Source organism: Cygnus olor, chromosome 1 (assembly GCF_009769625.2).
Source record: "Cygnus olor isolate bCygOlo1 chromosome 1, bCygOlo1.pri.v2, whole genome shotgun sequence".
NCBI lineage: Eukaryota > Metazoa > Chordata > Aves > Anseriformes > Anatidae > Cygnus > Cygnus olor.
This window is the reverse complement of record NC_049169.1, coordinates 188,919,605-188,934,715: the sequence shown is the minus strand read 5'-3', so window position 1 is coordinate 188,934,715 and position 15,111 is coordinate 188,919,605. Positions and strand designations below refer to the sequence as shown.

At 40.5% G+C, this 15,111-nt stretch overlaps 1 protein-coding gene across 12 annotated transcripts in view; it reads right to left on the bottom strand.

Annotated features, from left to right (window-relative positions):
* Nucleotides 1–998: 998 nt before the first annotated feature.
* SPATA13 (spermatogenesis associated 13) overlaps nucleotides 999–15,111 on the bottom strand; it is a 171,358-nt gene continuing 157,245 nt past the window's right edge. For all 12 annotated transcript variants that reach the window (XM_040543970.1, XM_040543969.1, XM_040543974.1 and 9 more), the window contains 4 exons: nucleotides 12,320–12,449; nucleotides 11,234–11,606; nucleotides 6,320–6,394; nucleotides 999–5,074 (listed from right to left, as the gene is read on the bottom strand). In XM_040543970.1, coding sequence (XP_040399904.1) covers nucleotides 4,893–5,074; nucleotides 6,320–6,394; nucleotides 11,234–11,606; nucleotides 12,320–12,449 — 760 coding nt within the window. In that variant the 3' untranslated portion in view covers nucleotides 999–4,892. The remainder of the gene's footprint in view (nucleotides 5,075–6,319; nucleotides 6,395–11,233; nucleotides 11,607–12,319; nucleotides 12,450–15,111) is intronic.

The window sequence follows — 15,111 nt, the reverse complement described above, 5'->3', positions numbered from 1 at the left end:
CATCTTTGTCAGTAAGCACAGATCATGTAGCACCCTTTAGGAAAAATAATTACAAAAAAAAAAAAAATAGAAAAAAAGATAAGCAGTGCTGTCTGTATGTGAACTAAAAGCTCCACCTTATAGATCAGCTCTTGAAGAACTTCACTACCTACAGAGCCGGGCCTGAATGTCAGAACTTGAAATAAAATGTACAAATGAGGTCACCGAGGCCAGATGAATGGTTTAATTCGGAAGGGACCTCTGGGGGTCACCTGGTCCAACCGATAGGCTCAAGGAAGCCTCCTGGCCATGACATTGTACTCCAGTGTTTGCTCAAGGTGTATTTTTCAGACATCCAACCTCACCAAGTGGTCATTGTGCCTTTCGCTCTGATATCTGAGCACTCAACACAAAACCTGTGCAGCAATGGCATTTGGAGGCCCGGGAAAACTCCCAGCTGTGAGGTGAAGCAAGAAACAGAGATAAAAGCATGGACATTGACAGGAGGGAGAATCAGTCAGCAAGCCCAAGTCCAACTATTCTGCCAGCATTTGAGCTCACAAAAACATTTTTCGTGAAAAGATTTCAGCAAAATAGGTTATTTTGTTGAAGCTACTGTGTCTCAGTGAAACATAAATGTTTAACACAGCCTTGAGCAGGAAGGACTTTTCTCCACCAGCCAGAGCAGCGAGCTGAACCTCCAACTTTTACTTCCAAGGGGTACCGTAGAAGAGGACTGCTAGGACAAGGTAAAGCACAATGAGAATAGCTGCATGTTGCTAGGACAGTAACAAGGATGGGTTTTGTCTAAATATTAAAGAGTTCAACCCTGGAATGGGGTTCAGTAGTTTGCTAAATTGGATTTGTGCTGGGAAGTACTGTAGCTGTTACTGGGAAATCAACAGAAGATGGTGTAACTTCTTTTTCTTTTTACAATAATAAAATAAAGATGATAGTTGAGGCATGTTTGCCTCACAGAAGAGACTTTGTAGACCAAAAAAAAAATCCAACACTTTTAAAACTGTACAATAAAGTTTTATAAGACACAGCTGAGGAACTTCAGCTGTACATTATTTAATTAAAACATGTACAATAAGAGAAAAATAATGGGAATGTAAGTTTGTACTTATTTCCAGAAAATAGATTCATTTGACAATGTTCCAAGAGTAAATAAATCTTGTAATGCAATTACTTCAGAACAAATACACATCAAGTTACTGCAGTCCTATACATAGTGTTTCAGCCGTCAACAGCCAATTCATCTGCTCTGTAGCCAGGACACTTGATTTACAACGTGTAACAGCACACAGATGGTAAGATGCACAAAGCAATGGATGTAAGATAAAACGTTACAAAACACTTGTCAAAATAAAATACATATGCAAGTCATCCCTAGTATTTACAACCAATCGTTTTAAATTAGAGATCATTCAGAAAGCATCTCCTACAAACAAATGCCACATATAGAAAAAAAAAGCAGAAAGGCAGTCAAAGAAAGATACTGTGTTAGTTATGGCTAAAGACCTTTGGCTCCAAAACTCTGCTATAATTATTTTCAAAAGACAACTAAAATGTGGAACATTTGAGTAGTCTGTCTTTGAACTCCTTTATTACACTGACCACTAAAACTCAACATGAAATTTAGCATGGCAAGAGCCACTTGTAAAACAATCTTATTATTTTATACATCAAATGCTCTGAGTTAGATGCAATTATGGTTTGGCATTCTCCTAACTCAGTGGGAACACATTTGAGGACAATTATATTTTACTGCATCTCATGCAAAAAGTCTGAGGTTTTCTGCTCAGCAGGCCATCAGGAAGGCTCTGGCTGTGCTTTAGCTAAACGAGGCACAAATATGCTTAGTAGTTGCCCTAGAATATTTTACAGCAACTTAAAGCATGCAAAAGTGAGAGGAAAAGACACCTTTTGAAAAGTTTTGTCATCAGGAAGATCAGGACTGTCAGGTTCTGCTCAAGGGAAGAGGTGCTAGAATACAAACTTTAAAATTTTATTTGCAACCCTTTTCCCCAGAGACTCTGAAGTCAGGCCGACCCCCAAGTAAATATTTGCCTTAATTGTTGGATAATTTGTCTGTTTTCCTTTAATTATAACTTGATTAAAAGATTATGGTGTAGTCTAAATTTGACTATTCTTATCATAACTTTATCAGTCTTGCTGCATAGCCAGCACATTCCTTGACCAATAGACATATAGCCCAATAAAATGCATACTGTGTTGGCATCCTCGATCTGTCGAAGACCAGATTGCAAAGAAAGACACAGAGAATATTACAAAACAACCACATCTGTATGTAGGGCACTATATATAAAACTGTCCTGAGTAATCTGCAACATGAAACATTTGCTTTTTCTCTCTCTGAAATTAAGTTCTCTTTGAGAAAAAAAACTGCTGCATCCAAAACCAAAGGCAAACATTTCTGTTCATTTTTAGGGCTAAGGCACCAGCACTACATGGGAAGCGCCTTTATGGGCACTGACATGTCAGAAGATACATCTTAAAATCTTTTTTTCAAAGACAAATATGTAAGTATGTGTGGATCTCATAACGTCTTCAGGTCAAGCTGGGCAAGCTTCTGGGTGTGCACTGCAATCCAACTTTTTTAAAAATCTAAAAAAAATCTTTCAAAATGGGATTATGAAAAAAAAAAAGGAAGTCTCCACTTCCATGGTACGTGCACCACTTTGGTTTGCAGGCCTGAATATGGCAAGTACCCAGAAAAATGGGTATATAAGAAACACAAAAGGGTTGCTCATTTAAGTGGAAGAGCATGGATCCACGCCTGCATTTGGAAGTCTGTTTCTTCTGTTTAAATTGAGTATTCAGAATTTGCTTTTTAAAAAAAAAGTCTGAAAGGAGATGGCTTGTTTTAAACATGAAAAGGAAAACAGAACCCAGACAGCTCTTTTTCACTAACTTTCCTGTGCAGTTTCTTTAAGCTGAGTCATTGAAAATGTCAGTGCATATTTCCAGTTTTTAGCTGTTTCAGGTCATCTTCCATTGCTATGGAAAAGCGCAAGCAACGAAGTTCACTACGCAGTGAACGATTTGGCTGAGCATCACCAGACTTTGCATTATTGCTGAGCTATATACACAAGGCATTTGAAATGTACAGTTGTCAAAGATGTCATTCAAAATCAAAACTACAAACCTGGGCTTTGCAGAAGTTGCCACAAAGTTATCAAATCACAAGATCATCAGACTAGTGGGCTTCACAACACTGACGATAAATAAAAATAAAGAGGTAACAATAGTAGCAGGAACAAATACATGTTTAAAATAAGGCTTTTTTTTACATTGTTTTTAAGATGCCTGGCCTCTAGCCCATTGTTTGTTCTTCATATATTACAGATTCATGACAAAGCTGATTGTGTCCCTTGTCAAGAGAATACTCTTGGATCTATCCTTATCATCTAATAATGCCCCTAATCAGCAGCATAGGATATCTGAAAGACATTCATAACAAATCAGTTCTGAAACATATGGAGTTTTTCTTTCCTTCCATATTACCAGCAGTCTTGTCATCCTTAGTGAGTTATCAAGCAGAAATGATCAGTGCTGAAAATATCAAGATCCTGTTTTCTTCTTGGTGGCATTTCAAAAGTTAGTCTACCAAATCAACTTCATGTCATGGGCCAATTATTTCGATGTAGATCAGCAGACGCTGACCAGAGCTGACCTTGCTCAAGTCAGGTCCTTCCCCTTCCAACACAGACTGATGATTCTGACACAAAAATCCATCTCAGGTCCACACAGTTTTTTGTCCCTCCCAGTAAGAACTTCTCTCTTAGTGAAGAAATAATTGGTCACAACCCACTGTTGATTGCCCGTGTAGAAGAGTCATGGATCCAGACTGCTTCAAGAACTTAATGGAGATATTTACATTACCATTCATCCATTTTCTAAGTGAAGCTATATGAATAAAGAGTACAAAGCGTGAAAACTATGCAACACAGACAGCAGTCAGCGGTCAGATCATACTGTCTCAACTCCGACTTTGTACATTCACATTATCTCCAATACAAAAAAAATAAACAAAAAATACTTTTTTTCACAGAGAAATAAGCATATTGGAAATATAAAGAAGCGTCTCCCAGTCTAAGAGGTGAGCAAAGAGGGATATAAAAGCTCTATACTGAAGAGCATACATGCAAGCAGTACATTGCTCTGACTGAAAGAAATCAGAGATGCCCTTGGCTCCTCTTGTTTCCACTTGTATGCAAGAAACGCACACATCGTTGTAGTCCCTTTTGCACTCTGTCCATGTTTCTACATGACAGAATAAAATTTCCCCGTTCCAATCTGGAATATGATAAGGCCTTGCGGGACGTTCTCCTGCCATTTGGCAATTTAATAGAAAAAGACAGGAAGGGTTAGGGTGCACCAAATTCTGCATCAGTGTGTTAATCATATGGGATCTGTCCACTCGATTTTAATGAGTGGCCCCTGCCCAGTTCTCCAAAAGGAGAAAACTCTCCCAAGATTCCTTGCTGACATACCCTTAAAGAAAAACTCCTCCCTATCCTAAATTTGGCCATCAGTATAAGATTAAGAAAAACGAAATGTTACAATGACCTGCATGATTCCATCATTATTTCAGCCTAACTAAGAAACAGATCCAATACTGCTGCTTCAGAGTAACAGCAAGTTGTCTTTGTCAGAAGGGGAACCACTCTTCATCAGCAATGCTGACACTTGGCAACATTTACTTCAGAGCAGCGCTGAGGATCTTCATTCTTCTAGACAAAGGTGGTACTTCTGGCTCAAGGGAGCCTAAGGTTTTTCCTCCAAAACTGGAGATTCACTGAGCTCAAATAAGCTTATCTGTGTCTCCAAGGTCCTTCCTTGGAATAAGTCCCCCTGTGCTAGTGTCCTTCCCAGGCCCTGCCCTCTCACTTTTTGAATGGGGTGAGTTTGTTGAAGGTGTTCCAGAAGAGGGACGGCTTCCGCTTGGGTTCTGCCAGGGCAAAGACCTGCTGCTGTGGGATGCTGGTAGGCACGGTGATGTGGCGCTGATGGATGGGATGCAAGCTTTGGTGTGGAGGAGGCATAGGACACCCGTTATAGCTTACACCTGCAACAGGAAAGATTTAAGGAAGCGTATGAGACAGCTAGCACAGTGACCAATATGGGGGGAAATTCAGCATGGCAGCATGGAACAAAGCCAACAGTCAGTAAAGCCAGAATAAATTTTGCCATGATATTAGATAAAAGCGCTACTAGATGTTACCTTTTCTGCCATTACACTTTTTAATTGCTGCATTGATTTGTCTTAGGAAGAAAATAATACCAGTACAAATAACATTACAGAATTACCAAAAAATAGGCAGCAGTTTCACAAAGCCTGACAACATTGCTTGCAAGGGTAAATTTTGATATTTCAAAGGAGAAACATTTTTTAAAGTACATACTCTTACTGTAATCAGTTCTAGAATAAGACTGGGTAAAATACTACTACCAATGAAAATGCATTTCTTCAATTTGGAAAATATTTCTCCAGGCTAAGGTTCTTAGACTTTGACCTTGGATATTCTGAACAGAATCTACTGATCACAATTTTTAGCCACTCCCCTGATAATCCAGACAGGTTTTTACAGATATGCTGTGATTGCAAAAGAGAAAATGCTTTAATAGCATTAATCCCAGGGAGTAGGGACAAATTAAGTCCTATACTCCTAAATCCTGACTTGGTCTGTTCCCACTTGTTCTATTTATTCTCTCACCACCCTAGACGTTACCCAAATTTGACTTAAAGATGGAAAGACAAAATCACATGTTTTCTGAGAGAGAAAACAACTAAGAAAGGTTTCCAGAAAAACAAGTTTCTAGTCCATCACTGTGCACTTTTATCAAATTAGCAAGAAAGAATGAGAAGCCATTTTGAGTGTGATATGCACTCAGCAACATGCAGCTAGCAGAAAGTACATGAGAGCGTTTGAAACAGAAAGCACGGTATTACTAACGAAGAACAAGCTGTCTGAGTAAAAGCAAAGGAAGGAAACAGTAACCCTCATTTTGAATTTAATCTCTGCGAGCACTTTCTTACAGGCTTAAACATAACACTTGCTGTACCTATTGTGTTTCTTCTCCAGCAAAGAGATAATACTGACTTGCTGTCTGAAGGAGACTGGGAAGCTCATTTCGTAGACAGTTTACAAAGGTATTTGAAATTGAAATATGGGCTAATGTAAATAATTTGAACACCATGTAAACCCAAGACAAAATTTTAAAAGATTCAGAAACTCAACCATTGCACTTTTCCCCAATACTAAACACGCTGGAATAAAATAGGAGTGTGAAGCTGTTCTTACATGCTCACCTTTCATTTTTCCATGCCTTGACTTACGGGCATTCTGCATGGCTTGTTTCTTCTGGTTTTCTGAGATTTCCATTCCTATAGCAAAGAGTAAATTAGGGCAACGGTGTAAAAATATTTTAATCTAATGTTTGATTACATTAAATCAAAACTAATAGGTAAACTATTTTAACCATTTTTTAGTAATTCTAAGTAAATCTTAACAGTAATATACCCAAAGTTTTTAGACTTATGTTTTCCCTCACCATGTAAATTTAAACAGTTTTTCATTGGGATAACAATAAAAACATTAATTTGCCAGTAGATAACTGGGAAAAGCTTGCTTTACAATTCCATAAATGGCAGTCACTAAGTGCACAAAAAATTCTTTCTACAGATAGCTCTAGATAACTACAGAAGGGAAAAAAAAAAGTAAATCAGCATTTCTGAAAGCTACAGGCCACCCAGCAGTAGATCGCAAGTAGCAGTAGATCTAAATAGTAGCAGTAGATCTAAATACAGATTCTGTTTCTTTTTTCAGGCAATCTGAGCTAACTTGGGGTAACAAACTGAAGTCACTGGTACTGCAGTAGCACAAAATTGGTCCAAGTAAACCCCTAATATCTTCATGTTTGAAATACTCAGTCTTATGGCAAACTTTGTATTGTTCTGTAAGGGGACGCTACCTACTTTCCTTCCACCTTCTCATTGCTTCAACCTCTGTGTTTAATGTATTTATTTGCTCATCCACATGGAATAAATGATTTGATTTTAAAAGCTGGAAAAGCTTTCTGTGCACTGAACAAACTCCACGATATTATCTCACATCAGTCTTCATAAACTCTGTACTTTTGTCTGGCATAAAGCAGACATTGTTGTAACTACTTTGCACAATCCTTGAGTGAACAAGATACCAGGTGGACATTATCTTATTTACGGCGTGCCCCGTGTATGCCAAGGAACTGCTGTTAGCAGCACAGACATGGCAGAAGGCTGCGGAGGGCAGCATTCCCTCAACCCAGAGGACTCAGCATCACATCCTCTGCCAGACACCAAAGCAGGCTGTGATGTGGTCGTGGCTGCCATCGTACTGGGGCTGGATCCCACACTCTGGTTTCTCAAGTACTTGTTTGCATACTTGCATGACTTATATGATGCTATAGTGTGTGGCCAACCCTATGCTATATGCTACCACGTGACAAGTACGACTGATCCGTGCTGAGTACAGAGAAGCCAGACATCTGCTAGGAAAGGTAGCCAAGTGTCTGGTGTCATCTGGAGCCCATGCACAGGCACTCTACTTTCCTCTCCCTGTGTACAAGACATTGGTGATATATGGATCTGTTTTGTTAGCACAAGCAGACAACAGGGTGCACGTGCTCTCACTCATTTCACTCACATGCACACAAAGAGCACAAAAACTGCAACTCAAAAGCAGAATAAAGCAGATGATTTGGTTCTATTTTGCACTTGCCTGCCTATCTCTCTACTTTTAAAATTCCCTTTGCTTTTTCAACATGTATTTATGAAGAAGTTACTACAAATCACAGAATCACAGAATGGTTTGGGTTGGAAGGGACCTTAAAGATCACCCAGTTCCAACCGCCTGCCATGGGCAGGGACACCTCCCACCAGACCAGGTTGCCCAAAGCCCCATCCAGCCTGGCCTTGAACACCTCCAGGGATGGGGCATCCACAGCTTCTCTGGGCAGCCTGTGCCAGGGCCTCGCCACCCTCTAAGTAAAGAATTTCCTCCTTATATCTAACCTAAATCAGCCTATTAACTTAAAATACAACAGCATTTAGCCATAATTTTGGGGTAGCAGAAGTTTCTTTTATTTTATTCTGCAATTATTTCCTTTATAGAAACAAGGAAATGGACAAAAGAAATGAAAGCAGTTTCATCAGCATAGATCAGACCACTGTCGTAGGGTTACTATTAGTGGTTTGGAGAAGGATTTTCTGGCTGTGGCCTTTTCTTCACATGTATTCATAAAAGCTAAGAAAATCTAGATATGGTTTGGGAGACAATGACCTGACCAAAGTGTTTTTGAAAATAGAAGTAAAATGCCATTTGAAGAGTATGTATTTGTTCTCAGAGTGGTTAGATTAGAGGCTTTATGCGAACTCCAGCAAGATAGCTTACAAAATCAACAGGATAAATTTAAACCTGAGGTTGAGAATACTGGAGCTTTTCCACTGGTTTTGGCTAAAGGAAATGTTCAATTATGCCAAAAAGACGAAATTATGGAAAACAAGCAGTCTTCTGGGCAGTAGAGAATACGTCCAAGCTACTGCAACTCACAAGACCGGATGGACATTGGCTATTACAACTCAGCTATTTTTCCTCTAGTTCAAGACACCCATGCCAAAACTGGTACTACTAAATCTGAATAATGAGTATAATTTGAAAAGCAAGTTTCCAGCAAGATGGATGTTACACGGGCAGAAAAGACTGCACATGCATGTGTCTTCACCATATTGCAGTCAGTGCCTTAAGAACAGAAGCACTGGGGACCCTCCCTTGCAATCTTTGCTCTCAGCACCATGGAGATTTGTGGCCTTGCCCTAAATAAGGGCTAGTGCTGTTATGACAAATCTCATCCTTATCACTGCCACCACTGGTGAATGGCTGTCCCTTTTGAGTGTCGTATCTTGATTCTCACTAGTTCCCCAGTAGAATCTCATGAGTTCCCAGTAGAATAATGACATTTATGATAACAGCTGCTACACCTGTGCAGTTTCCCCATGCTTGGGGTTTTCTGGAAGCGCGGCCTTCCAGGAACAGAATGGTAACACCCCACTGCTGCACAAGACAGACCTGCTGCTGCCACCAGCAAGGGCTGGAGTGAACCATAGAAGCATCCCAACACAGAGCATTTGGCCTCATCAACATACTTGCCCAGTGCTCCATAAAAAACACTGCAGGAAGAGGTGTAGATAAAGATCTGAAGAGCTCAGGAGCATCCTTCAGAAGGAATGGGAATGAAAAATGCTTACATTTTATCTTCTTTTGCTCAGCCCTCTTCACAAAAGGGCAAGAGCTGTGATTTATTCAATGCTGACTGATCACATTGTATGCTGGAGCTGAGGTTTTTAATAACTTTATTAAAAGAGGGGTTATTTGGACATCATCTCTGTGTTACTCCAGTACCTTCAAATCACCTTCTCCCTTTTCCAATACCCACATTATTCTAAAGTTCCATTTAGGTGAACTGATAAAGGCAGCCAACACCCTCCCCCAGGAGCACAAGATGCGTGAATAAGCTCTACACAGAGCAACTCATGAAAGCCATCTGCGTTGTGCGCAACAGGACCATAATATAATGATACAGGGCCTGGAGCATCTTCCCTATGAGGAAAGGCTGAGAGACCTGGGTCTGTTCAGCCTGGAGAAGAGAAGACTGAGAGGGGATCTTATCAATGTTTACAAATACCTGAAGTGTGAGAGACAGTGGGATTTGGCCAACCTCTTTTCAGTGGTTTGTGGGGACAGGACAAGGGGGCAACGGCCACAAAACGGATCACAGGAAGTTCCGCACCAACATGAGAAAGAACTTCTTCACGGTGAGGGTGACGGGGCACTGGAACAGGCTGCCCAGGGAGGTTGTGGAGTCTCCTTCTCTGGAGATATTCAAGGCCCGTCTGGACGCCTACCTGGGCAACCTGCTCTAGGGAACCTGCTTTGGCAGGGGGGTTGGACCCGATGATCTCTTGAGGTCCCTTCCAACCCCTACAATCTGTGATTCTGTGCTGATGTCACACCCTGATGTTCAGCACAAGAGAAGTTTGTTTTAAGAAGTTTGGGGAAAGTTAGCTGTGCTGCTTCATTACTTACTCTGGAGTCAAGGTGATTGGGATTAACTGCAGCAGTTGGTGCAATGGGAAAGAATTAAAATTGGTTTTAGAATATGAATTGGCAAACTTGAAAATGTTTTCTTTAGCTTATAGATGGACCATCTACAATATATTTGGAGGAGATCTTATTTTTGTCATTGTTACAACAGTATGAAACAGGAGAAATCCTCTAAGATTAAAGGGTTTATGTTTGCAACCTAAGGTTTATTCCTGTCTTCCTATTCTTGTGACCAGATGTTTTGAGTGAAATTGGAATATGAGATTTAGCATCTTGTTTAAATTTTAAGAGTTTCTAAGTTGTACCATCCACTTCAGTGCACTTCCAACTCTAATCTGCCATCCACAGCCTGAAGAACGTTTCTTATGAATTATGCCACTCTCTTCCGCACAAAGGTAATGTCGTAAAAAGGAGAAGTACAAATCTACAACTACTGCTGCTTGGCTTTATAATACAGTGTCCTTTAAGAACAGATATTTGGGGCCAATAACTCATACATAGCTGCTGGGATTTTGGATGGATTTTTATTAGTGATAGGTCTTTGTGAACTGCCTGTTGTCATATCCTATATATCATTGTTGTTGTGCCAGGGGAGGTTTAGGTTGGATATTAGGAAGAACTTCTTTACTGAAAGGGTTGTTAGACATTGGAATGGGCTGCCCAGGGAAGTGGTTGAGTCGCTATCCCTGGAGGTCTTAAGAGACGTTTAGATGTTGAGCTCAGTGATATGGTTTAGTGGAGAACTTGTTAGTGTTAGGTCAGAGGTTGGACTCGGTGATTTTGGAGGTCTCTTCCAACCGAGACGATTCTGTGATTGTACTCCACCATGCCCTAGAATGACATAGGTTACACTGTAACTTAGATACCCTTGTTAGCTGCTCTGAACCTTTGGCCCACAATGACAGGACAAACACACCTGAACAGGCTTCGTTTACACAGCTAAAAGCCATGTCAGGTAAGAAAAAGGCAACAGTCCCAGAAGGCAGAGTGCACATCTGCACAAAGCATAAAAAGAAGTGGAAAAACAACAACATTCCCTTTTTGTTATTACCACCTTTTAGGGAGGAAATTCCTGTACTCACCCATTTCCTTATCTTCTTGAACTCTTCTCCTTTCACTTCCGCATGCCTCCATCCATCTCTTCTTATCCTCTTGCTTTTTTGCACAGAACAAATGAATCTCTTCTGTTGCTCTGTTTATTATCTTAAAGGCATTCTTGACATTAATGTTAAAGTCTTTGTCTCTGCCATCTTCAGTGTCTACAAGTTCCATCTCATCCATGTCAATACGATCCTTATAATACAAGATGTCCCTCCTCAATAGGTCCTTCTTACAGAACACAAGTTGATGGTCAAAAAGGAAGAAAGTCCTCTGCTGGCTTTTGCCTTGCTTTGATATTTTGGTCAGTTCTCCTGAGTGGATGAGTTCCGAGCTTCTGGCTAACACATCTGGGCCCTAGGAAGATATATTACACATGCAGTAAGTAAATAATATTTCAAGATCTTACTATGTGCCTAACCAGTCCCATTTTACTAATCAAGTCTTAAATGTATTCCATTTTCTTATACTTTTATTATTAGATTTGAAAACGCTACAGAATGTAAATAATCTTATACAGGCAAACTCAATGAACGTGATTCTGCTCTGCTTTATTTCTGCATAAATCTGGAGGACACTTACTAAAGTCAGTAAAGAGGGTTCAGGTTCTGATAAAACTACCAAAAATCCAAGTAAGATTCTACAGCACCAGCATTTAAAAACAAACAAACAAACAAAAAAAAACATTGGTGGAGTCACCATCCCTGAGGGTGTTCAAGGAAAGGTTGGACGTGGTGCTTGGGGACACGGTTTAGTGGGTGACATTGGTGGTAGGGGAATGGTTGGACCGGGTGATCTTGGAGGGCTTTTCCAACCCTTACAATTATATGATTCCTACATTCCAGTATCATCTCAAAGATGTGTTCACGTACAATGAGCTGCTCTTCCTGAGTCAAACAAGGTAATCAGTAACACAATCACTGCAAATGAAGCGACAGGACTTTTACCTGAGCAGTGACCAGTTGAAAAGTAGACACTATAAACTACCTTCTACGCAGAAAGATATATCCTGTGGAGGAGATGAAGTACTGTACACAGCACCTTTGACAAGGAAAGGGTCAGGCACTTACCTCCCAGTCTACTATAGACACTTGCCAACGCGCTATCTTGTCTATGCTTTCCAGTCTTCGTTTTCGCTCATTGATCAGGCATGCTACGTTCTTCATAGCCTCATATGCAGCTTTTATGTCGTTATAATCACTGTGAAATGTAGACATGTTTCAAAGATCACTTACGCAATAGGAATGATGCAATCAGAAGCTGTGACATGGTGCTATTGGCCTGCATTACCCATTTATCACTCAGAGTACTTAAATAATAGACAGCTGATTCTCAGCTATCTTCAAGCTCACACAGTAGTCTGTACAATTCAGTGTACTGATGTATTTTGTGCAGGAGCAAATTACTAAACTTGTAAGGAGGAGTAGATTAGTGAATAGAAATGCTGTCTCTACTGAAAACAATGGTAACACTCCCATTCACCTCAGTGATTCACACATTTCACCAAAGTAATTTGTTTTTAAGCAAAATCTGATTGGGATTTTATTGTGAAGGACACCCCTTCAATCATGTTTAACAACTATATTTTCTCCTTCTCATTTCCAAAGGTTGTGTCAACAAATAGGAACAGAGAACTTATGCAGCCAGAAAAGATACCAACAGCAACCTTGAACAGGGTAAGGCACCCAAGAACATGAGCACCAAAGAGAAGAATTAAAGGAGACAATGCTGTTAAAGCAGACCAATTTCATGGAACAAGTGTGAAAGAGTCAAGGCTGTCACCTTCCCCTGCCTGCTCCAGGTGGAATGCAAGTCTCCTGTCCTTCCTCCACTGCCCTGCTTCCCTCCTTCTTTCCCTGAGCTCCTCACTTGCTTTCAGCTGTACCCAGCCAGTGGGCAGGTTCTGGTTCCCCTTTGTATAGCATCTCTCCCTCCTTCACCTTCCTCAAATGGAGTCTCTGAGAAGAGGGAAGGAAAGACTTTTTTCTTGCCTTATGAGTCCCAGCTGTCTTCCCTCCTTTATCACAATGACCCTTGCAGAAAAGGGAGCCAGAGGTAGAAAACAGTATGAGCCAGAAATAAACCCTGCAAGGGGGTCAGCCTCACTGTCCTCTTTATCTGCTTCTGTCCTGGTTCCTATTTTCATCTGCCGCCGCTGATGGATGCACTTCCCCTCTACATCTGCACATTGCTCTCCTCTCTCTGTTTATAGCTCTGGAAACCCTTTTCTGCCACGCTGTATATAAAAAGTGAGATTAACAATAACAGGATCCGTCTCATGTCAGGGAGATGTCCCACGGGGTGACCGCATGATAGCCACACTGCTACTCTTATCTCAGTTCCTCCTTTGTGGGTGTGTACGCTAGTCCTCACTCGTTGCATAAACCGTGGCCTTCACAGAAGGCTGTGCACATCTTCAGTCGTGCTACAAACACAAAATAAAAAGCTCCGAAAGAATAAGCTGACTGGAGCTGTGCCAAGGCTCTGCTCGAGCACAGGCGAGCATCTCTGGACACCGGCAGCACGGCCGTGTTTGCAGGCACCTCTGCCTGCTGGGTCACGGGTCAGGAGAGCGGCCACTGTGGGTGGCAAGAAGGTGGCAAGAGCTGTCTGGCACTCCACCTACAGATTTAGTCACTCACGGAATAAGCTGTTGGAAATTAGCAGCAGGGAAACTGATACCTGTTTCAATTGTCATTGCACGGCTTTCCACGGGGCTGGAGAAATGAACCCCTGAACGTCAAAAGTCCACATCCCTACAGTCCCTAGCAAAAATCCCATTGTTTCCAAGGGGAATTTTCTCAAGGTTAAAGAATTGCAGACTTTGGCCCACAAAGCATTGCCTCAGGCTGTGCCTGGACTTTGAGCACAGGGGTCACAGTGGAACATTTTTCTTGCAGTTGTACCAGGTAAAAAGGCAGACGTTTAAAGATAAAATCTTAATTTAGTCAAAGAGTTAATCAGCCATGGGATATACTAGGAAGGCTAATTACCTGCAACATCAGTTCTTACTTATCCCAGCAGAAAATCTATTGTCTGGGCCTTTTTTGCAAACAAGTGTTTTGGAGGAACCTAAATAAATTGCCCCTTCTAGTATGCAAGCTTCCTAGCAGACACCAAACGAAAAAAGTATTTCTTGTGGGTTCAAAATAGAACTGGTCACTTGGATTTCAGTTCAGGTTTGTATGTTTCTGCGTTCTTCGTACATAGTCAATCCCGGCTGGTTTAATAATTTACATTTTTAATGTAAAATTACAAATTTTAAAAAAATCACAAATTAATTAATTAATAATTGATAATTTAGCTACAATTTACAATTGCAGGTAGTAGAAAACCATTAATTTCTTAAATTAACAAAAAATGCCAAGAAAAAAAAAAAATCAAATTCTGAGTTGCAGATGTTACAGTTACAATGTGCCCTGCACCCACTTTGAGTAATACTTTTGGTTTTCTGGTCTATGGTAACACAACATGTTTAACACCTGACGACATCATATACGTTCTTAACTGTTAACTGTCTAACAAGTTATTATATGTGTCATTTTAATGGAAGAATTATTTAATTAATGGATAATTTCTATTTACTGAGGAGCTATTCTTTCACACTACATTTTCTGTCCTGTAAAGGTCTCCATCCAGATTTATATTTTTCTCTGATTTTCATTATTTGCATTACTACAGTGAATGGTAAAGACCCAGCTTGGGAAGAGAGGTAAAAGGGAACGCTATGCTTGGGTCTAGTGAAAAGTTCAGTTTTGAGAGACTGGGATCTTTACAATGAGATGAAAAAACAACTGAACAGTAGTTCTAGCACATATTCAGAAAACCCAGTGAAGTAGCTCAGATAGGAAGAAGTTTACAA